Raw genomic sequence first — 23,143 nt, 5'->3', positions numbered from 1 at the left:
TAAACTAAAGATATATGCAACAGTTATCTCCCCCTCTTCTCACAACTTAAAAACAAAAATCTTAGAAGAAAACAATAGGTATAAATTTTCATGTTCTTGGATTAGGAAATGGTTCCTTAGATATGGCAATGTAATTATAACCAATGAAAGAAAAAATAGACAAAATTAGACTTTGTAGAAATTAAAACATCTGTGTTTCAAGGAGCTCACCAACAAGGTGAAAAACCCAGAATGGGAGAAAAATATTTGCAGAGTATATACATCTGATAAGGGTGAGTATCTAGAATATAAAGAACTATTACAACTCAATAATTTAAAAAAACAATTAAAAATAAATAAAGTATCTGTTAAAACTTTCTCCAAAGAACATTATATATATATATATATATATATATATATATATATATAAATGGCCAAAAAGCACATGAAAAAAATGTTTAAAATCACTGTCATTATGGAAATGCAAATATAAATCACAATATAATCCTACACCACCCCTACTAAGATTTCTATAATCAAAGTCAGACAATAAATGTAGGTGAAGATGTAGAAAAATCAGAATCCCCCTACACTGCTGATGAAAACATAAAATAGTACAGCCACTTTGGAAAACAGTCTGCTAGTTTCTCAAACAGAGTTTCCATATAATCCAGCAACTCAACTCCCAGGTATATACTGGAGAAATGAAACCATATATCCACATAGAAATTTGTATACAATGTTTGCTCACATTACTCACAAAAGCCAAAAAGTAGAAAAACCCAAATGCCCATCAACTAATGAATGACTAAATAAAATGTGATATATACATAAAATAAAACATAATTCAGCCATAGAAAGAAATAGAATACTAATACAGGCTAAAACATCTATGAACCTTGAAAGCATTTTGCTAAATGAAGACAGGCAACACAAAACATCATGTTAAAGATTCCATTTATCACATGTTGTAAGATCCCATTTATGTGAAATGTCCAAAATAAGCAAATTCTTAGAACAGAAAGTAGACTGGTGATTGTCTAGGGTTGGTGGGGTAGGCATGTTTTGGGAGATATGTAAAATAAATAATGGAGGAGGATTAGGAAGCAATGGAGAGCTTATGGGTACTGGATTACTTCTGAGGGTGACAAAAATGTTCTAAAAATAACTGTGGTACCACAATTCTATGAAAATACTAAAAAATACTGACTTACACTTTAAATGGTATAGTGTGTGAATTATATCTCAATAAAGAGGGTTAAACTCACTGGGGAGTTCTCAGACTTGGATAACGGATAGATATTGGTACCACTGAGAGTGAGAGAAATGTAAAAGGAAGAATAGAGACATGAGAAAAGAAGGTATATCTACCAACACTATGATAAGGCCAGAGTTCTTGTTATTCCTCTTTCATTAGAGATATAGAAATAGAGGAATATTTCTCTTCTATTAAAATTAAGCAACAAGCACAACAAAAACAAACCTGTGTAAGTGAAATGATAAAGGGAGGTAACATTTGGTCTCAGTGTAGGGAGTGCTAGGATGGTAGGAAGCTGAATTAAAACACGTAATCTGAAATGGCAACTCTAAACTACCAGTGTCCAGCCCAGAGTTGCCATACATGCCACAGGGCCAGCTGGTATTATTAGAATTTTTATTTTTTTAAGAGAAATCAGAAATCCAAACTTTAATATGAATTCTCCTAATTTTAAATAGTGATCTGAATTCTGTTATCCAAGCAAAATTGGTCACGGGTTAAAATGAGCCCATGAATTATATATATTCAATTTCTGCAAAAGTAGCTCTATGTAATCCAATTAATAAGTCTGATCTAATAGTTACATGCCAAATTTGGACCAATCACATTCACCTTCAAATGTTATCTAAATCATAATAACAAAAGACCAAAAAGATAATTTGCCTACATTAAAATTAACAATATATAATTTCCAAAAAAGATTTTTTCAGTTAATGAGAAGAAAATATTTGTTACACATGTAATCGATAAAGGAATAGTATACAGTTTATATAATTGACTTTTACAAATCTATAAGAATAAAATAGGACAACAGGAAAACAGATAAACACAACTCACAGAAGAGAAAATACAAATGGCCTATAAAGACATATAAAAATGCTTAACCCCCTAATAACAAGGGATATGCAAATTCAACCAACAATGAAAAACATTTTTCACTTGTGAGTTCACCAGATATGTTTTAAATTTAATAATACCATGACAGCGATAATGTGAAAAAATGGTTATCTTCATATAATACCAGCAGGGAAAATAATGCTGCTTTGGATAATAATGGGACTTAAGTTAAAATAACTTAAGTGTATATATCTTATGACCCAGAAATTTCACTTCTATATCAACCCATAAGATATTTTCTCCAAAGACACATCTGAAAATGATTATTATTTGTTACAGCAATAAATGGAAACAACTTCCATAAGCACTAATAGAGAAATGATCAAATATACTTTAGTTTATCAATGTGACAGAATTCTATGTAACTGTTAAGAGAATAAGGTAGATGTACCTATACCACTACAAAAATACCACTGCCTTATTAGTAACTAAAAGAAGTAAACTGAAGAAAAATACCTAAAATAACACGTTTTTAAACGTACAACTACCCCTACCTTGTACCACGCACAAAATCAATTCAGGCAAACTGTATATGTGAAAGGCAAAACAAAATTCTAGAATATAAGGAAATGTCTTCTCGGTATTGGGTTAGGGAACACTTTTTAAAAATAATACAAAAAAATATAATCAATATGGTAAAAGACTAACAAATCAGACTACATTTAAATTAATAACTGTTTATCAAAATGATGCCTTTAAGCAGCTCAATTCATAATAGCAAAGCTATAGAACCAAACTAGATGCCCTTCAACAGATGGATAAAAATGTGATACACACCTACACATACACCCACACAATGGAATATTACTCAGCCATGAAGAGAAATGAAATTATGGCCAGTAAGTAAATGGAACTGGAGACTATCATGCTAAATGAAATAAGCCAACCCCCCAAAACCAAAGGCCAAATGTTCTCTCTGATATGCACATGCTAACTAACACACAATAAGTGGGGAGAAGGAAAGAAGAGAAGTACTTTGGATTAAAATGGGGAATGAAGGGAAGAGAGGAGGGATGGTAGTAGGAAAGACAGTAGAATGAATCCGACATGTTCATATATGAATGCATGACCAGTATAACTCCACATCATGTACAACTATAAGAATGGGATCCTAATTAGAATAAATTATACTTCATGTATGTATATCAATATACATTCTACTGTTATATATAACTAAAAAATTAAAAATTTTTTAAAATGATGCCTTTAATAGGATAAAAGAGCAATTTTAAGTATATTATCCTCTTCTGTGTATTGAAATACATAAAACAAAGAACAAACTTATCAAGAATGTATGAAGAACTCCTATGACACTAGTACACTAGTGGAAATTAGTACAACTAATTTTAAAAACTGTCATTATCTATTGATGTTGAATGTGCATATAATTTAGGACTCAGCAAATCCTCTCCTGGGCTTTCCAGAAATACATGCACACATCCACCAAAGACTTGTACGAGGACTTTTACAGTAGTAAATAATCTAAATGATTCCACTTAGGAAGGAGGGTAAACACAGAGATTAGGAAGACATATGAGAGTGAGCTTTTGGAGCACTGGAAATGTTCTGTTTTGACCTGGGTGGCACTTACCTGAGAATTCAGCTATGCATTTGTGTGTGCTTTTGTAAGCTTATTTATTCATAAGCTTAATTATTTAGTAAAATAGTTATAAAATCATCTAGGAAATTTGAATAGCCTATTAAATATTAATAATATTAAAGAATTATTGTTAACTTATTACAAGACAACATCAGGCTTGAGAATGGTACTAGATGTGAACTATTCAAGAATCTTTATATTTTAGAAATATAAAGGATATTATATCTGATATTTTCTTCAAAATAATCCACATGGGAGTGAAGGGAAGAACACAGATAGTTGAAACAATGCTAAATGACTTTATAACTGTTAAAACTAGAAGTAAGTAACACTAAAGTTAGGGGACGGGTGTGTGTGGGGGTCTTCATTATATAATTCTTTATTTTAAAATTTTCTATAATTTATTCCAAAAATGTATGCATACTATATATGAATTATGTGTACGTATGTATGTGTATATATATATATATATATATACACAAAAATATATATATACTATATATAAAATATATATGTTCTCTTTTTTAAAATGATATGTGCATATAAATTTATTGTAACAGATCTGGAAGGACAGAACATAAAAACTAGTATTATTTGGGAGCAAAACTAGTGTAATTTGGGGGCAGGGAATGGGATTGGTAGTATCTGCAATGTTTTCTTTTTTCTCAAGTGGAACATATTCATGTACATCTAGTAAAATTAAAAATTAAAATTAAAAACAAAGAATAGATTTTTAAAAAATATATATACACATATAAAATTCTTACTTTTCAGCTTTCTGTCACCTCATAGAAAGACAAGTTTCAACATTAATTTTTTTAATCTAAATAACAGCTTAAGATCTAATGAGATTCAAGACAGTCATGTGAAAACCTGAGAAGCTCTGGTGGGGTGATCAAACATCCTTCATGTGTTACATCAAAGACAAAAACTCGGCCCCGACACAACACTGCAATGTGACTTGGGGAATGCCCTTCACTTTCTGGAAAAAAGAAACAGAAAACACAAGACTCAAATCTCCCAAAGTTAAACAGTAGTAAAGCTGTTCATATCCAATAGAAGAAAATAATCATTCACTTATATATTTGTCAAATACATCACATGAATAAAAACAACTTGCAGGGGAAGGGGGAGGTTCATCAATGAGTACTAAATTACAGTCAGATAAGGGTAAATCCTGGTGTGCTATTCATTGCACAGTAGGTAACTACTATAGATAATGATTGAGTACTCTGTATTGCAAAAGTTAAAGGGATTTTGAATGCTTTTGCCATAAAAAAAGATAGATGTTACAGGAGACAGATATATTTAATCTGATTATACAAAATATACATTTATTGATATATTGCATGGTAGTCCATTAATATGTACAATTTTTGTTTTTTAACATATCAGGCAAAAAAATAATTTCAAAAAACTCTGTAAGTTCATAGAATTTCAGTTATTATGATATAAATATATACTCTTGAAACTTTTCCATGTGACATCTAGAAATCTAGAAAGTTTCAAGTATTTGTACATTCTGAGAATCACATAAACCCCAAACTATTATAGGGTTTTCTAATTTTGTTCAGGGACAGGAATGTAAGGGTAAGAAAGGAAACAGAGACATGTGTCTCTTTAAACTTATTTTAATGTTAATTGCTAATCAAATAATTTAGTTGCAGTGATGTCTAGCAATGATTCCCCAGTAAAATAGTTTTCAGTTCCAGGTGCAGTGGTACATACCTGTAATCTCAATCACACGGGAGGGTGAGGCAGAAGGAGCACAAGTTCAAGGCCAGCCTCAGCAAAGCAGTGAGGCCTTAAGCAAGTTAGTGTCTCAAAATAAAAGAGGCTTCAGATGTATCTCTGTGGTAATGCTCCCCTGGGTTCAATCCCCAATACCAAAAAATAAATAAATAAAAAATAAATAAAATGGTTTTCAGTAGAAAAGGGCACTAGATGCCTGAGCGGCAAGGAGAAAGAATTTTGCCTAATCTGTAGTTTTACTTAAGGCTCTGATAACCTAAGTCACTGATAATTGATTCTAAGATTCCTGTGGTATACCTTAACTCCCCAAGAATTGTTTTATCTACTGTAAACGTCAGACTACCCTGAGTTATCCCCATTTTTAAAGTATTCCCTCCTTTACTAAGGGTCTTCCTATATGATCCCTGCCCCATCCCTTCTTCTAAGAAAGGAAAAAGAAGAAAGAGAAGACATACTGCCACTGGAAGGAAAATTACTGGTTGGTATTAAGTGCATTACACACATAACTTGTTAAATCTATTCATTCTAAGAAAGGATCATCTCCTGAAAAGAACTACTATTTTTCCCCTTAGATCCTATTTCCTCAAGACCTGGAAGATGAAGTACATATTTGCTCCTCATGGCATGTCCCAAATCACTTCTTCTCTGGCCCTTCAAAAAACCTAAAGATCCTTTTACATTAGCACCACTTTTATTGCTGGCAACTACTGATCATATCCTTTCCAAAATTTAGGGCTTGAAAAGAAAAAATAAAATAAATCTGATGTCAAATGATCTAATAAATGGTTGGAAATGGAGCAGGAACAGAAGGGTGGAACCTCAGAATGAACCTAAGAAGAAATATTTAAACAGAGAACTGAGTAAAGAAAGAATGTGAGCCTGGAAATTGCAGGAAGAGAGAACCTGGCAGAAGAAACAGCAAGAGTAAAGGTATTAGGACAAAAGCAAGGGGATTTGCTTAAAGGAAAACAAGGTCAGTGTAATTATCAGCCAATTATCAGGACAGTAATAATGGGATCTAACTAATACTAACTAGTACTCTAAAAAGGTTACTTCAGCTGCTACATGAAGAATAACAGATAATAGGGGAAAAGAGATGATACAGCCAGATCAGTTATGAGATAACTGAAGTGGTCCAGATAAGAACTCTAGGTAAGAGGGGATGTTGGTTTTGACGGGGGTGTAACAATTGAAGGAAACAAGAGGCGAATTATTTTTCTTTTAAGATGAAAGACATTCAGACTGAAATGATCCAATAAAGAAAAAACTGATGATGCAGCAGAGAGAGAGGATAATGACTAAGCAAAAGTGGAATTCAGAACACAAATAGAAGAGATGTCCCCAGGAGTCAGAACAGTTCATCTATTTTATTTTTTTATGGAAGATAAAGTATATAAATGTGCGAGGGAAGAGAAGATGAGTAAATATTTGAATAAGTTTTTATGGCTGCTATAACAAATTACTACTAACTTAGTGGCTTGAAATGAAACAAACTGATTATCATATAAGTCAGAGGGTGACAAGTCTGAAACGTGTCTTATTCCAGCAGGGTTGTATTTCTCCTAGAGGCTCTATATCAGTTCCATAACATAATATTACCCATCTTTTCAATTTTTTTTTAAATCTCCCACCGCACACCAAAACTTGCTTTTGCAAGCAGTATTTCCAAATGTTGTCACCACTTCATTAATTCATTTTCATCTCTTCCAGATGGGCTTCCTTCCCCAACTTCCACTAAAACTGCTCTTGTCAAGGATGGCCTCTGTCCACATCATCTTGACAGATCAATGGTCACATTTTCACCTCATTTGACCTCTCAGGAGCATTAGATAAAACACTTCCTCCTCTTGACTTCTAGTAGACCAATGTCTTTGTTTTCTTCCTCTCTGTCTTGGTCTCCTTTGCTGGCTCCTCTGAGAAGCAAATATTATATTGGATTGTGATAAAGATCAATAGTGGTTCCCTTGATCATCTTTATTTATGTATGTTTCAAAAGTAATCTTAACTACTTTTATGATTTTAGAAAAAAATTCTAGGCCTGCTAATGATGGCTCCTAAATCCATATCTGCAGTCCTGAATTCTCAGAACTCCAAACTTTACCTCCAACTGCCGATTTACATTTCCACTTACATGTTTAAAAGCCATCTTAAATTCAACATAGTCTAAGGGACCTCTTGATTTTCCTCCCTAAAATTTGTCCTTTCAATTTTTACCACCTTATGAATATACACACAACCTACAAATTTGATGAGTCTATCTGAATATTCACCTCAGTAGTTATTCAAGGCTTTTTTTTTTTTAAATGAAGGTATCTTGTCATGGCCCAGTTAGCTCAGCTGGTTAGAGAAGGGTGCTAATAAGAGAGGATCCTGCTAAGTCACCTAGACTAGCCTTGAAATCCTAGGCTCATGCAATCTTCCTACCTCAGTTTCCTTGGTAACTAGAAAGACAAGCACATGTCACCATACCTGGCTATAAGCAAAATACCTTTGAAAGGTTAATAAAATAGGTACTTGTCACTCCGTTTTTCTATATGCTTAACAAAACACTGTTGAAATCTTAAAAACTGTTTGTTAATCTTGTTCCCAGAATGAGCTGTCCCCAACTGCCAAACTACAAAATGTAACTTCTCTCCCTGCCCTCTCCAAGGAAAGTATATAAGCTCTGCTTAAGCTGTTCTCAGTGCTCTATCTCTCTTTGCTCTATTCAAGTGAGCACTGAGCCCCAGCATGCTGGTCCCCAAATAAACCCTTTGCTGTTGCATGAGGCAGTCTCTTGGTGGTCTCTTCCTCCGACGTTTCGCCGGTCCCTTACACCTTAAAGTCATCTCTGATTTCTATTTTTCACTTATACTTATTACCAATCTTTAGCTAATTCTGTTAGTCCCAAATCCAAAACATATCCAGAAGTGGATAACTTTTCACCACCTTCTTGCAACCACCTAGTACACGTCCTTATTATGGCTCAAATGAACTACTATAACAACTTTCTAACTGGTGTCTCTGCTATTGTACTTGTCTCCTAAAATTCCATTCTTCAAATAGCAGGTAGAATAATCTTTTAGTAACATAAATCTGATATCACTCTCTTTCTCACATACCACAGTGGGAGGCTGAGGAAGGAGGATCACAAGTTTGAAGCCAGCCTGGGAAACTTAGTGAAACTCTGTCTCAAACTAAAATAAAAAGGGAAGCTCAGTGATAGAATGCTGTTGGTTTAAATCCCCAGTTTCACAAAAAAAAAAAAAAAAAAAAAAAGTTTCTATTTACATTTCAAATAAAAGTCAAAACCTTATCTTGGTTTATAAAGTACTAGATGAACTAGCCTCTAGTTCCCTTTTGAATCTGCCCCTCTCTTGCCTGCTCTGCTCTATCCTTAATACCCTTAGAACACCCACCTATAGCATTTTTAACAAAAAGTTAAAAACAAAAATTAAAGAAAAAGTGAAAAAACATGCTGATTCATCATCATTCAGATCCTCAGAGAAACCTTCCTTGACTACCTAATCTAAACAATTACACAGTGATTCATTTTATTTGAATTTTCTGTACATTATTTGCCATTAACTGTCTGACATATTTTCACATTAACTTATTACCTTAGCTTTACCTATCTTCACCTCTTTACATAGCTATAAGTCCAAGAATATAACAATCATGATAGCTTAAAACACTGCAGACACATTATTAAGCTAATGAATCCCCATTTGACACACATTAACTCAAGAGTTACCTTATTTAAAGACATGCCTACTAAGTAACAAAGACCAAATTCAAAAATAGGTCACTGATCTCAATTTCTTAACTGATATGTATATTTTCTTTCTTTACTGGTTATTATTCTTACATTAGTTTTCATCTGTTCACCTTTTCTACTATGTAACTAAGTACCAAAAATAAACCCACTTTCTTAATCTTTCCTGTTTATTCTTTTACTTGCAACATCCAAGGTAAATGTGTTGAGGCTTGAGCACATTAAGCATCTCAAATATTTAGAAAGATTTTCAAAGAGGAGGTGAGTTCTATACAAAAGGAAACTCAAACCTTCATATTATGAGTGCAACTAACTATAAAAGTTTACTCTTAAAACTTTATGAAAAAAAGTCCATTCATAATTATACTCTACTATAATTATAAACAGTCATTAAAGCAAAAAACATAAAAATTCCTAAAGTAACTAGAAGACAGCAGTTGCCACAAAAGAATTTTCCATTTGAAGATATGCTAGAGCACCAAGAAGAAATTGCCATCAAATGACAGTAAAAACAAAATTTTGATGAATCAATCTGAACCTGAGTGCCTCCAAGAAGCATGATTCCAGGTAACAGTTAAAGGGGCGGGGGAGGGAAGAGTATATTCACAAAGGAAACTGGAACATTATGGGCACATACAAGCAAACATTCAAGACAATTCAGATAAGGAATGAGGGTACAAAAAGAGGTATACAGAAACCTTCCTATGCTCCATGACTTCCTTAATACTCATTCATAACTTTGTTCTTCAATTAAATATTTTAAATTCTCAAATGATGCAACAAAAGCATCAGATTTATATTCAATCATGCACGACATTTTAGAAAATTAATTCCCTTATATTACATTCAAACTAATCAGAACAAATCAAAGACAAGGTTCATGGAAAGCCTTTGATTTGTCAAAGACAAATAAGAAACATTTTTCAAAACTGTGGGTTCCAGTGTCACAGTAGAAATCACAACAAAATTACCAATATCCCAATGCTTTTACAAAAAAAAAAAAAAAAAAGTACCTGTGTTTTTACTTACCAGTCCTAAAATAGTTTATAATTGAATCTCTAGTAATTCCTGGAACTTTGCAGGTAGAAAATAGCATTCGAAATTGATTCATATCTAGAGGAGTATTTCCAACTTTATGAACAGGCAGTTTTTCTCTATTTAAAAAAAAAAGTATTTTGATCAAGAAGCCATTATTAAACTTATAAATCAAACCATCACAACTGTAGTATTTATTAATTCCCCAAATAAAAATTTTCAACATTTTGCCAATTGATGTTTGAGGTACATTTGTTACTAAATTCATATAAGTATCCTTACTTTCTTATTAGCTGCCAGTAGTTCAAGTTATGCCAAAGGATTATACTTCCTCTTTCTAACTGAGTGCCTTCCTTTGGAGGCCAATAGTGTTCAAAATGGGCAGAAGGACCGACAAAGTTGACATTTAGCTGTGATGGTATACGAACATCCAGGTAAACAACATTCAGCCACCATTCTTCAAGCTAAAAGAAATTAAAATTATCAGCCTAATGTTTTTCATAGTACTCAAATGTGGAATCGCTGACACCCCCCACACACAGAAAGAAAAAGCTACATTGTTCTTTTTTTTTTTTTTTAAAGAGAGAGTGAGAGAGGAGAGAGAGAGAGTGAGAGAGGAGAGAGAGAGAGAGAGAGAGAGAGAGAGAGAGAGAGAGAGAGAGAGAGAATTTTTAATATTTATTTATTTATTTTTTTAGTTCTCAGCGGACACAACATCTTTGTTGGTATGTGGTGATGAGGATCGAACCCGGGCCGCACACTTGCCAGGCGAGCGTGCTACCGCTTGAGCCACATCCCCAGCCCCATTGTTCTTTATTTAAAACATGGTTTGTTGTTGTTGTTGTTGTTGCTGTTGAAATCATCATAGATATTGAAAAATGCTACTATGATCATTTTTTTGGACTTATAAGATCCAAAATACTATTTGTTTAAACACACTCAAAAACATGAAACAAGAAAGCATAGAAAAGGCACCTTCAGAGGGACTATCATGTTGAAATCACAGTATCTAACCAAGCACTTAGTTGTTTCCTCAGAGTACCTGAGGTATAATGAATATTACTAAATCCTCACCAAATGATAACAGTTATTAGGACATTTAAATTTTCCATTTCTAAACAAAAATAGATATTAAGTCATAAATTTAAAAAACACTTTCAGGCCGGGTGCGGTGGCCCACGCCTGTAATTCCAGTGACTCCAAAGGCTGAGACAAGAGGATCACCAGTTCAAAGCCAGCTTCAGCAACGGTGAGGCACTAAGCAACTGAGACCTTGTCTCTAAATAAAATACAAAACAGGGCTGGGGATGTGGCCCAGTGAGTGCCTCTTGAGTTCAATCCCCAGTATCCAAAAAAAAAAAAAAAAAAAAAAAACACCCCACTTTTCAGTAGGCTTAAAATTAATTTAGTTTTGTCATAGAAAATTCTGTGTGTCCTTCTTTCATAATATGCAATTGAATTTCATGCATAAGCAGATCTTATTAAATTGTTATTTCTTTTTAAAGAAACTGATGTTATAAACTATAATTAGTACTTCAGAAAAAGGCCTACAAAAAAAGGAACTGGCAGAACAACTTCTTTACCTTCATCTAACTTTAATTAAAAAAATCCAAGGCTCAAAATTGACAAACTCATCCTTTATATCATATATTAAAGAAGTAAAGTAGATAAGTGAAAGAAGTCAAAGATTCCTTGTGGAAAATTATTGAGGCCCTCAATTGAAACTCTTCCCTCAATATACCTCACTGAAATAAAAAATATTCATAACTGTTCTCTTCTCCTTTTCTCCCATGAAGTGTTTAAATATTTCTATGCCACTTATGTAACATGTCTATTTTAGTCCTTTTCAGGAAGTTTTCAGGCTATAGTTACCTGGAAAAAATGTTTTTTCTCAAGCATGGCCTATAGATTGCCTGTTATCAGAACGACATGGAATAGTTGCTCAAATAAGGATTTCTGGGCCCCTTTCCACATATACTGAATCAGAATCACTGTTTCCAGAAAATCTGCATCTTTAACAAGTTCTCACGTAAGATAGGGGACCACTCATAACACTCAAAACTCCCCAGTTAATCGATTTATTCCTTCCTTTGGATAATCATAATGATAACAATGACTGCAAGGATTATACAACAATAATTTAAAAACAAAAGTTACACCCATTTTCAAATTTCCTTCTTCAAAGATCTTCATTATTCATTATAAACATACTAAAATAAATACCCAATTTCTTTTTCCTTTTGCCCTTTCAAGTAATTTCTGATGCAATTTTTCTCCAACTCCATTTTGAAATATTCGGACTATTTCTTCAGTTTTCTTATATTCTTCTTCATTTGCAAATGGCTTTACTATAAAAGAAAAATGTGATTAAGGCATTTAGACCTCAAGTACCACCAAATTACCTGAATCACTACATACACATATGTAATTAGTACATACTACATATGTAAAATACAGTATTAATTAACACTGCAGTATAATAAATTATAATAAGAGTTGACAAAATGAAAATGGCTAAAAAGCAACAATGCAAAATACTGTAAAAATTACAATGAGAGATATTATGTACTCCAATAACAATTTTCTGAAATTATTTTAAAATCATTCTAGATGATAGTGAAAATTATGAAGTGGGACTATCATCTAGTTATTAGTCCAGTTGAAAGTAAATCCTACTTAACCACAAATTGGAGAAATTAAAGCATCTTTCCATTAATGTTCACATTGGAGCCTTGATCATTAATATATGTAATAAAAAATGTATGTATGTATAAGTATAAATCCTACCCAGAGCAGTTTAGAGTGCCTCATGACTAAGGGAAATATTCCATGAAAACCAAATATTCTGAAATAAAGCTATAAAGTTAATTAGAGATCATGAGACATTAATATCTTCTTTCTGTTTGATTTTTGCCTCTGAAATCTTATCAAACTGCTAAAGTCAACTTAAATAAGTTGATTCAGAGAGAATATAAGTCAATAATCAAAAGTGGAATAATAATAAATAAATTTTTAAAAAATATTTATATTTTAGTTGTAGTTGGACACAATATCTTTATTTTATTTTTATGTGGTGCTGAGGATCGAATCCAGGGCCTCACACACGTTAGGCGAGGGATCTACCACTGAGCCACAATCCCAGCCCATAAATGAAATTTTTTAAAAAATAAGAAATTAGAATTTTCAGATAAAAGTAGGTGAGGAATAAAGAAATTTTTTTAAAAAGCATCAGAATGCTTCCAGTTAAAAATGACCACATATATTTATCTCTACTCATTCTAGAAACCTGCTAAAATGACAGTAAGGTAATAAAAAAGGGAAAAGTACGCCAGGACAAAAAAAAAATGAAAGATAGAGGATGGCTGACAAGTTTGGCAATATTTTACAATTAGAAAACACTGGGAGAAATGGTGACTGGGTTTATAGAATAGAGAAAGTTAATATCTAAGGCCTAAGAAATAGAGGTGAAGGGAATAGGAGGAAAGTTAGACATAAATCAACAAGCAAGCCAATTCTCACAGTAGAATCCAAAAAAAGTTCCAGAATTCATAATACATGGTACCTCCAAAAGATAAGGAGGAAATGAAGGCTCTAAGCAAGACTGTTGGAAAGTCTTCCAAAGCAGCAGTCAGATGACCATCTCATCCACACTCGCCTGTAGATCCCTTCCTATACTCTACAAAGCCTGGCAATGCCAGTAGAAAACATGAGTTTTACTCCCCAGAGAAGTTGACCCAGACAAGATAGAATACATAGATTCCTGCCCATAATGAATGGGGATTATAATGTAATACAATATAATGTCTTAGATTGCAGTATATTGCTTAGCATGTGTAACCAAGAAATGGAAACAACCTAAGTGTTCATCAACTGATGGATAAAGAAAATGTGATACATATACACAATGAAAAACTATTCAACAATTAAAAAAAACAACAATGATATTCTGTCATTTGCAAAAACATGTCATTTGCCAAAAAAAAAAAAAAATCCCACTGGATTGTTATGTTAAGCGAAATAAGCTTGGCACAAAAAGACAAGAATTGCATTATCTCACTCAAAAAAGTTGATCTTATTGAAGTTGAGCGTAGCAAGGTGTTACTAGAGATCAAGGAAAGTAGAGAAGAGGGAGGGCTGGGGAAAGGTTTACCAATGGGTACTCAGTATAGTTAGAAGTAAGGAGTTTATGGTGTGTGACTGCACAGTATGGTGAATACTGATAACAATTGTGAAAATTTTAACCATAAAGAAATGATAAGAAAGCCAGGTGCAGTCGGGATACCTATAATCCCAGTGGCTTGGGAGCTGAGATAGGAGGATCATGAGTTCAAAGTCAGCCTCAGAAAAACGAGGCGCTAAGCAACTCAGTGAGACCCTGTCTCTAAGTAAAATACAAAATAGGAAAATAGGTCTAGGGATGTGAAATGATAAAATGTTTGAGGACATAGAACCTAGGTTCAATCTAGGGTCATACACATGTATTAAAACATCACATGATACCCCATTAATACAGCTTTTTATGTTTTTATGTATTAGTTAAAAAGTAAAATTTAATTTAAATTTACAAGAAAAAAGAAAAACATTGGGGCTGGAGACACAGTTAATTCAGTGGGAGAGTACTTGCTTAGCAATGTGTAAAACTCTGGGTTCAATCTCTACAACTACCAAAAAAAGAAAAACAAAAGTACACTCCTTGAATGTTCAGCCTCCTTCTACCCCTTTCCCATTCAGTTCCCAAAACACTGGTTTATGCCTTCTAGGAAAGAAATAAGAGGAGTCCTCTTTGGAGAAAGCCATCAGTTCAAGAGAAAAGAATACTGGAATTCAGGTATGCCCTAATGGAATTTCTAGGTCTCTACCCTATTATCCAACATTAAGGCCCACTGGCCACCAAGTCCAACTCAGTCACACAGAGTTCCTAGTCAGCTTTTTCAGAGTCTTACTCCTAAATTTGAATGTTTAAGAATATTTGCAGATATTTGAGGAAAGTCTCTCACATGAGACAGAACAAAACAAAATGGATTGCTGGTATCAAACAGTAAAGAGACCAAAAAGGAAAAAGCACTGCTATGGCTTAAACATGGAAAGTGTCTGCCAAAGGGCCAGATGTAGAAGGCTTGATCCCAGGCTGGTAGTATGGGGAGGTGCTACAGACCTTTAGGAGGTAGGGCCTCAAAATCAGAGTGGCATCATACTTCTCAAGAAGAACAAACAATACCTTCAAAGTTCTTCAGAAAAATTATTTCTAATTCAGAATTTAATACTCAACCAACCAATCAAGTAAACATGTTTTTACTTCATACTTTTTCCTCCCAAATATTCTTTCTCAGGTATCTACTGAAGATGAGTCAAATAATGAAGTAAATCAAGAAAAAGAAATATATTAAATCTAGGAAATAAAGAGTCTGACACAAGAAAGAAATGTGAAGAGAACTCTCAGGATGGTGGCAAAGGAAAGCTCCAGTATACCGGTTGTCCGTCAAGCTCAAGAAAAGCTAACCTAATTAAAGCAAGAGGGAAAAGGGCTCCAGAAAAGGAGTATTCAGGTAGAAATGAAACTGACAGAATACTTTATATATTTAAATGTATTCAAGAATTTTCACTGCAATGTTTGGGAAAACTTATTTTTAAATACAAAGTAAAGTAAAAAATTAAAAATAAGAGGAAAATGCAAGAAGAAGGTAAATCAAAGTAAAATGCAGAGTTCACGTATGAATAATTGTATAACCATAAATCCTGAATGATTAGGTGAATTAAGTCAGGTGTATGTTGATTAAAATAGGGTGAAATCCTGAAATAAATAGGGGACTGCTGATTTAATCCTAAATAATGACTTTTGCACAACTATATAGAACAAACGAGAGGGAAAATGAGGTAATGTTGGTTTGTATTTATGCTGGTGACAGGGAGGGCTAAAGGATGAAAGAGAACTGATTTATAATACCTACAGGTAAAAGATGCAAGAAATAGTAAAATAAGAATATTACTTTAATTGTGTAGATAACATAAGGAACATAAAAGATTTGAAAATTCTTGCCTGAAGGATGGGATTTGCAAGGGGAAGAAGCAGCCAGGGAAATGGGGCAAAGGATTACACTTTTTACTGTAGGACTATTAATACTATCTTGTTTTACAAACTGTGGAAAAAATAACAAAAGAGAAAAAAACATTTTGGATATTTTAAGGACACTTTATCATGAGCCTAGAAGTAATCAGACTCTCATCAACTTCTAACAGCATCTGTTTTCTAAGTTGCTAAGAAGTAATGGATAATTATAAGATTATAAACATACCTGATTCAAGGTATTTTTTTAATGATTCTTCAAGTGAAGGAACAGGCAGTGATGGAAGAGAATCCTGGTACTGAAATGTTCGTTCTTCGATTGATTTAGCCAATTGATTTTCCATGATATAGTCACAATAGGAAACCTAAAGAAAAACAGACAGCACTCACAAATTCGATCTCATAAATATTCTTATATATGCTAGGCCCAATTCATTAAACCAATATTTCAGGGTCAGACTGTATCTAAGACTTGATCCCATTCTGTGGAATTTACAAGCTTGTCAGATAAAAAAAAGTCAAAAAGTATTGCAGTATGTGCCAGGTATTGCTTTGCATATGTAAAGCCCTGGGTTCAATCTCCATCACCACTAAAAAAAGAAAAAAGTATACTCCTTGAATTTTGAGCCTCCTTGTACCCTCTCCCCATTCAGTTCCCCAAACACTGGTTTATGTCCTTTAGGCAAGAAATAGGAGGAGTTGGGGCTGGGACTATGGCTCAGCGGTAGAGCACTCACCTAGCACATGCAAGATGCTGGGTTCGTTCGATCCTCAACACCTCATAAAAATAAATAAATAAAGATTGTGTTCAACTACAACTAAAAAAAAAAAAAAGAAAAAAAAAAAGAAAGAAGAGGAGTCCTTTTTGGGGAAAGCCTAATTCAGATATGAAAACGTGTGTCATCTCCCTAATCTTCTTATCTCTGAAAAGTGACATTCTCTGCAATTTTAACATATGAAAAAAAAATACAAAGAGAGATTTAGTAATCTGCCTAAGAGATTATACCTAGAACTGTAACCCAGATCTATTAGACTGCACATTTTTCCCCTATACAGGATAGGCAGCATGATAGTGGGTGAGGAAGTGTGCAGAAAGTATTGATGGGTGGATGGGGTTTGATGTTTAGAAAAGGATTATGTGCTGAAAAAGAGAACTTTGAGGAGCACATGAAGGGGTGTGGAAGAGTTGCTCAACTATAGAATTACAGGATACAAAAAAAAAAAATCATATGACAAACTGCTGTAAGTTCATGTAAGGCCTACTCAGAATGGTTTCAAATATTCCAAAGCAATCTTGAATGTCTTCCACACATGTTAATTTTCATCATATAAATCAAACTAAACCAAAAATATGAAGAAGATCTACATACAAGTGCTAAATTTAAAAAATGACATTTCTCAAAGAAGACTTTATATATAAATTACATATTAAAATAGCAACTGAGAAAACAGGAGTATCAATATTGAATAAGAATTTCCTATCCTTTCAAATAAACAGCAAAGCAAAACAAATATTCCACTTAGAGGTCACAAAATTAAATAGTATCAAAAACAAAGGCACAGCAGAAATTTTTTTTCAGTCAACATCCTTTCCCCTTTGAATCCTGAGTTTTAGCTGGGCATACAGCCACCCAGATATATTTCTCCTATTCTCCCATGGAGCTCAGTGTGGCCTTGGGATATATGTTATCTCCAGTTCATAACCCTAAAAAGGACTGCATGTGTTCTTTCATGTTTCCTCCTCACTGCCCATCAGGGAATGTCAACTAGAACAACGCCTTGGACCCATTTATGGAAGCCATTTGCTGAGGTTGTCAGAAGCACCTGATTAGCATGGACTCCTATCTCTAGATATATCAAAAAAAAAAATGCCGGGCATGGTGGCACATGCCTGTAGTCCCAGCTACTCAGGAGGCTGAAGCAAATGGTTTGCTTTAGCCTAGGATTCAAAGCCAGGCAACATAGCTCTCAAACAACAAAAAAAATCTCACGACTTTTGTTTTATTCATGCCATATCTTGGGTTTTTTTTTTATGGAGAAGAGCTATCTATACCATTAATATAAAGAGATAATTTGAAAGTGAAGTATAACAAAGATCTCATAGTTCCTCTCATTCTTCTTTTCTAATGACTTCAGTTACACATTGTTTTGAACACCCAAAAAGGCTTTGAACCTAATGAAAATGTAGATCTGGGTCCAAATAGAATAAGCCACCTTCTAGCCATGTGCTCCGAGGCAAATAACTTTAACGAATTTCCTTATCATAGACTGTATTTTAAATGCCCAAAAAAGTACATTATAAAAATAATCCAGCTGAAGCTGGGTCCAGCTGCACAGTGCAACACTGTAATTCCAACTACTCAGGAGGCTGAGGCAGGAGGATCACAAATTCAAGGCCAGCCACCAATAGAGCTGGAAACAACCATATGCAGAATTTCTCTAAATGACCTCAAATTTCAGCCCTTCTAATCTCCAGACCTGTGAATATGGGATCACTATTTTTGTAATTGTAATTTGGTTATCATCTATAGAACATCTGACCATAAAACAGGGATACTGTTCAGGTGGACCTAATCTGATCACTTAAGTCCTCTGAAGCAGAGATGCTGGCGCTGACTTTGAAGATGTAGGTGGCCTCAGGGAACTGACAGATACATAGGGCTGACAGACAGTAAGGAAATGGAGTCCTCAGTACTATAAGCACAGTGGAAATCAATTCTGCCAATAACCTGAATGAATCTGGAAGTGGATTCTCCCCAACAGCCTCAGAAAAGAACTTAGACCTGCAGAAACCTTGATTTCAACTCTGTACAGCTTCTATGCAGAACACCCAGCTAAATTCACTGAAGTCTTTCAGATCTACAGAAGCTGTAATACATTTATGATGTTTTAATTGTTCAGTGTGTTGTAATTTGTTATTGCAACAATAGGAAACTATTACAGAGAAGATGCAGAGAAACACATGCAGAGAAGATACTCTCTGTACACCTCCCTGCTACTTAATAGATTCTAGGAAACTGGGAACAAGAGTACTAATTTCAAACTCTCTACAGTGCTTAACTCACCAACAGGTAACAATAATATGAATTACCAGATTTTTTTCTTTAAAGAGTGATCCCCAATCACAAAGATTAAGCTAAATAATATAATTTGAATAGCACTACGAAAATGACGTTGCTGGATTTTAGAGAACCAGGAACAATAAGTAAAGGAACAGACTGTCACATACCAGTATACCAACATGAACTTTTTAAGCCTACCAGTTGCAACAATTTGTTTTGAGACCACGGGCATTTGAATTAAGTTTGTGACTATGGGAAGGAAGAAACAAACTTAACAAAATCTTCAGAGAAATTAACAAAAGCTGGTGAAAAAAGGCGGAGGGCAGACAGACCATTTAGGAGGAGAAGGGAGACTCCAAGACTCAACTTTTTGTGAACCGCTGCAAACTCACGCAGAAAGTTTGTTTATCTGTTGCAGAGGATTAAATTTCTATAAAATCAACTAGGTTTCAGGAAACTGCACCTTCCATTAGATGGGTCCACCGAGACACAAGATACCTTCCGGTGCCCGTATCTGTGCCAGCAGCCCGTCGCAGGACCACAGGAGGTCAGAGCAGCAGCAGAGGGCAAGGAAAGCTTAGAGACTCCTCCCACCAACCCAAGGGCAGCGCTGCACACTCAAGAAGACACCAAGTCACAGAAATCCAAGCAAGCACCACGACGGACCAGCTCAGTGGCCCAGCCTCAGGGGTACCGCTTCAGACGCCGACAGGCGAGATGCAGGAGGACACCACACCCCCGCTGACCCCCAGCACCTCTGCAGTTCAAGGCGACCTAACTTTGTTCTAAACGACTCAACTTTCCCCGGGCCCCTGAGCTGCCGGACTAGGAGAGGAAGGGAGTGGTGGCTCCGCAGGCCTGCCAGCCATCCTCACCGACCGAGCCTCGCCCTGGGTTCCGCTCCCGACAGCTGCGCCGCTCTACTCGCTGTGCGCCGCAGAGGAGCGGGAATTGGACGCAAAGCCACGAGGGTCCCGCCCCGCGAGCGCCGGGGAACGGGATTGGACAGAAGGCCTCCACGGCCCCGCCCAGTGCCTGAAGCAGGGGACCCACTGGGCCTGCGCCGTGCAGGGACTCCGCCCCGCCTGCCTCGAGCGTTCTAGGCCTGGGGTGAGATTCTGGGCTGCGGGCCTGGGAAAGACTGGCCTCTCACCGAGCTAGCTCCCGAAGTCCGCGCAGCCTCGGTGACCTGCCTGATGCTGTGGGAGCTCGAGGCCCCGACGCCCCGACCTGAGCTATCTGGAGAATCGCTCTCCGCCCACGGAAGGACCCAGCCTCCTGGAAGACACTGAAACTGATGGCTCAAACCTGTTTACACCGGCTTTTGCTTGACGCCGCGCCCAGTTTCCCTCACTCTTTTTCTTGCTCCCCGTTGCTCTCCTCCCTTTTCCCAGGGCGATGCTTTTTGCATCACCCAAGCAAAGAACTCAGCCCAGAGTTTTAGAAAGGAATTTCGTTGTCCGCCCTATGTTCTGGCAAGAGCACGGTGACCACACAGATCCCTCCTCGGCCTCTTTCCCTTCATCTCTGAGGCTGAAGTTTGCCCGAGCTGCAACACTATACCATCCCGGGCTCCTGGCCCTGCTGCACTTTTCAACGTCCTTGAAGGCACCAGGGATGTTCACAGGGCAGACTTGGGGCTTATCTGATGTTTCTATTATCGTGCCAAGGAATGGAATTTTTAACCAGAGCAGAGCTGGACAAATTCTAGCTGAAGAGGTGGTTAATGTAGTTTCATAGGTTAATCCATTTTACATTTCCCTACTCAAATAAAATATGCTGTTTAATTTTTAATCTTACTTCTTTTTTTTTCTCCCCACTAGTTTTTGGAAAGGAAAAGTCCACAAATTTACATGTGCTCTGAACTAGATATCAAATACAGTATAAAAAGAACAAGATTTGAAATTAACATATCATTACAGGTCCCTATCCCTAATTTGTCTTTCCAAACTCATTTAGTAGTAAAGTTTGACCTGAATGAATCAAAACAGAAATTATGGTGTAAGTATTCATAAGTTTCCTACAGAACTATTAACGTGTTTGGAGGTGTTGCATAATAAGTAGTAGACTTACCTTTTAAGGAATCTTCTCAATTCTGAAACATCTAGCCAAAAAGGTTATCATTTAAGGATGATGAATTTGTTGTAAAAATTTCTGAAGTTGTGAAAAACTTTTTCTCTCATAATATATAATTGTTATTTTCTGGATTATATTAAAATTGGCTTGTAAGGTACAGTTTTTAAACTGAATAATAAGAAAACTGCTCGAAAACCTTCGTTGTACTTTTTCTTTGTAGTGAATTTCTGGCACCTCTTTAAGTTTATGCATATTTAATACCTGCTGGTGGCATAGAATTTAGGTTCTCTTAGCCTAACTCTATTTCTCCTAGTCTTGATGTTTTAGTGGGCACAGATGTTTCTGTAAGGATTCCTGGGTTTGTGGAAAAAGAAAAGATTGTGAAACTGAAGAAAATGAGTGAAATATAGATTTGAGTGTGTAGGGGGGAAAAGATAATCTTTTAAAAATATGCTGATGAACAGATGTATCAATAACCACAAAAACTGATGATATATTTAAACAATTTGTGTTTTTCTTCAAAATTTATGATATTTACCTTAATGGCAGATTTCAAATTATGTTGTACTCAGGTTAAATTTGAACTTTTAAAAAATTATTTCTTAGATTTTGGGAGACATTGGTTAGTGAGAAGATACTTCAGGCATTTGAAGTACATCTGATAGGAAGTAGTCCCAAGATTAAAAAACAACTATGAATCAAAATGTTTTTCTGGAGGAAAGCATGAGGTGGTACCAGTGATGTTTATAACATTTTAAAGTTGCCATAGAAATCTTTCTTATTATTCCTATTTATCTCTTTCTCATATAACACAAATTGGAAAGAACTATATAGGCAAATTTGGATAAGTTTTGCCACAAAGAGTAGAAAAATATTAGTAGTTCATATTTCAATCTCCATAGCGGGCTTACTGCTAAGATTCACGACTGATAAGTAATGGGGTGTAGTAAATGGCCCTAATCTGTAGGACAGATCTGAAAACTAAGTTCATCTTGGTGTATAAAATGAACATGCTGAAATAATGTGTGATCTTTTCTTGTTTTTAATGGGAGGAGCAGTAGAGGCATCATTATTTTGGGACACAACCAACAGTAAACTAAAGGATGATGAATTTAAAGAGATAAACTCAATATGAAAAATTACCAACAGCAGATGAACAGTGTTTTTTTATTCAAAGGTACTGTTTTTTGTTTGTTTGTTTGCTTGTTTTTGGTTTTTGTACCAGAGATTGAACCCAGGGGCACTTAACCACTGAGCCACATCCCCAGCCCTCTTTATATTTTATTTCGAGATTGAGTCTCTCTACATTACTTTGGGGCCTCACTAAATTGCTGAAGCTGGCTTTGAACTGGTGATCCTTCTGCCTCAGCCCTCGTAGTCACTGGGATTACAGGCATTTGCCCACTATACCCAGCCAAAAGGACTCTTTTCAGCCTTGGTGCTTAATTTGGGGTCACCACTGATGATATTTATTGTATATGAAAGTTTACCCCCAAAATCCTAGGGGAAGAGTTAAGACAACTATAATGTTCTTACATTTTAGAAAAATTCCTTATTACCCAACAGAACAAAACATTTAAAAGCTTTTAACAGCTTTATTGAGATATAAATTATATGCCATAAATTTTACCCGCTTAAAGTGTATAAATCAATATTTACTATATTG

The 23,143-nt window shown here is 35.2% G+C and overlaps 1 protein-coding gene across 7 annotated transcripts in view; it reads right to left on the bottom strand.

The window, feature by feature from the left end:
• Crot (carnitine O-octanoyltransferase) overlaps nt 1–20,352 on the bottom strand; it is a 42,807-nt gene extending 22,455 nt beyond the window's left edge. Inside the window, exons 1-7 of one of the 7 annotated variants that reach the window (XM_026399363.2) lie at nt 20,277–20,326; nt 17,077–17,117; nt 16,569–16,704; nt 12,499–12,623; nt 10,558–10,739; nt 10,270–10,394; nt 4,608–4,716 (exon numbers count right to left, since the gene is read on the bottom strand). In XM_026399363.2, the coding sequence (XP_026255148.1) occupies nt 4,608–4,716; nt 10,270–10,394; nt 10,558–10,739; nt 12,499–12,623; nt 16,569–16,683 (656 nt within the window). In that variant the 5' untranslated portion in view covers nt 16,684–16,704; nt 17,077–17,117; nt 20,277–20,326. The other 6 variants (XM_026399361.2, XM_026399362.2, XM_026399366.2 and 3 more) reach the window with 6 other exon arrangements.
• Nucleotides 20,353–23,143: the final 2,791 nt, after the last annotated feature.

Source organism: Urocitellus parryii, chromosome 3 (genome assembly GCF_045843805.1).
Source record: "Urocitellus parryii isolate mUroPar1 chromosome 3, mUroPar1.hap1, whole genome shotgun sequence".
NCBI classification, from domain to species: domain Eukaryota; kingdom Metazoa; phylum Chordata; class Mammalia; order Rodentia; family Sciuridae; genus Urocitellus; species Urocitellus parryii.
This window is presented reverse-complemented; position numbering and strand designations above follow the sequence as displayed.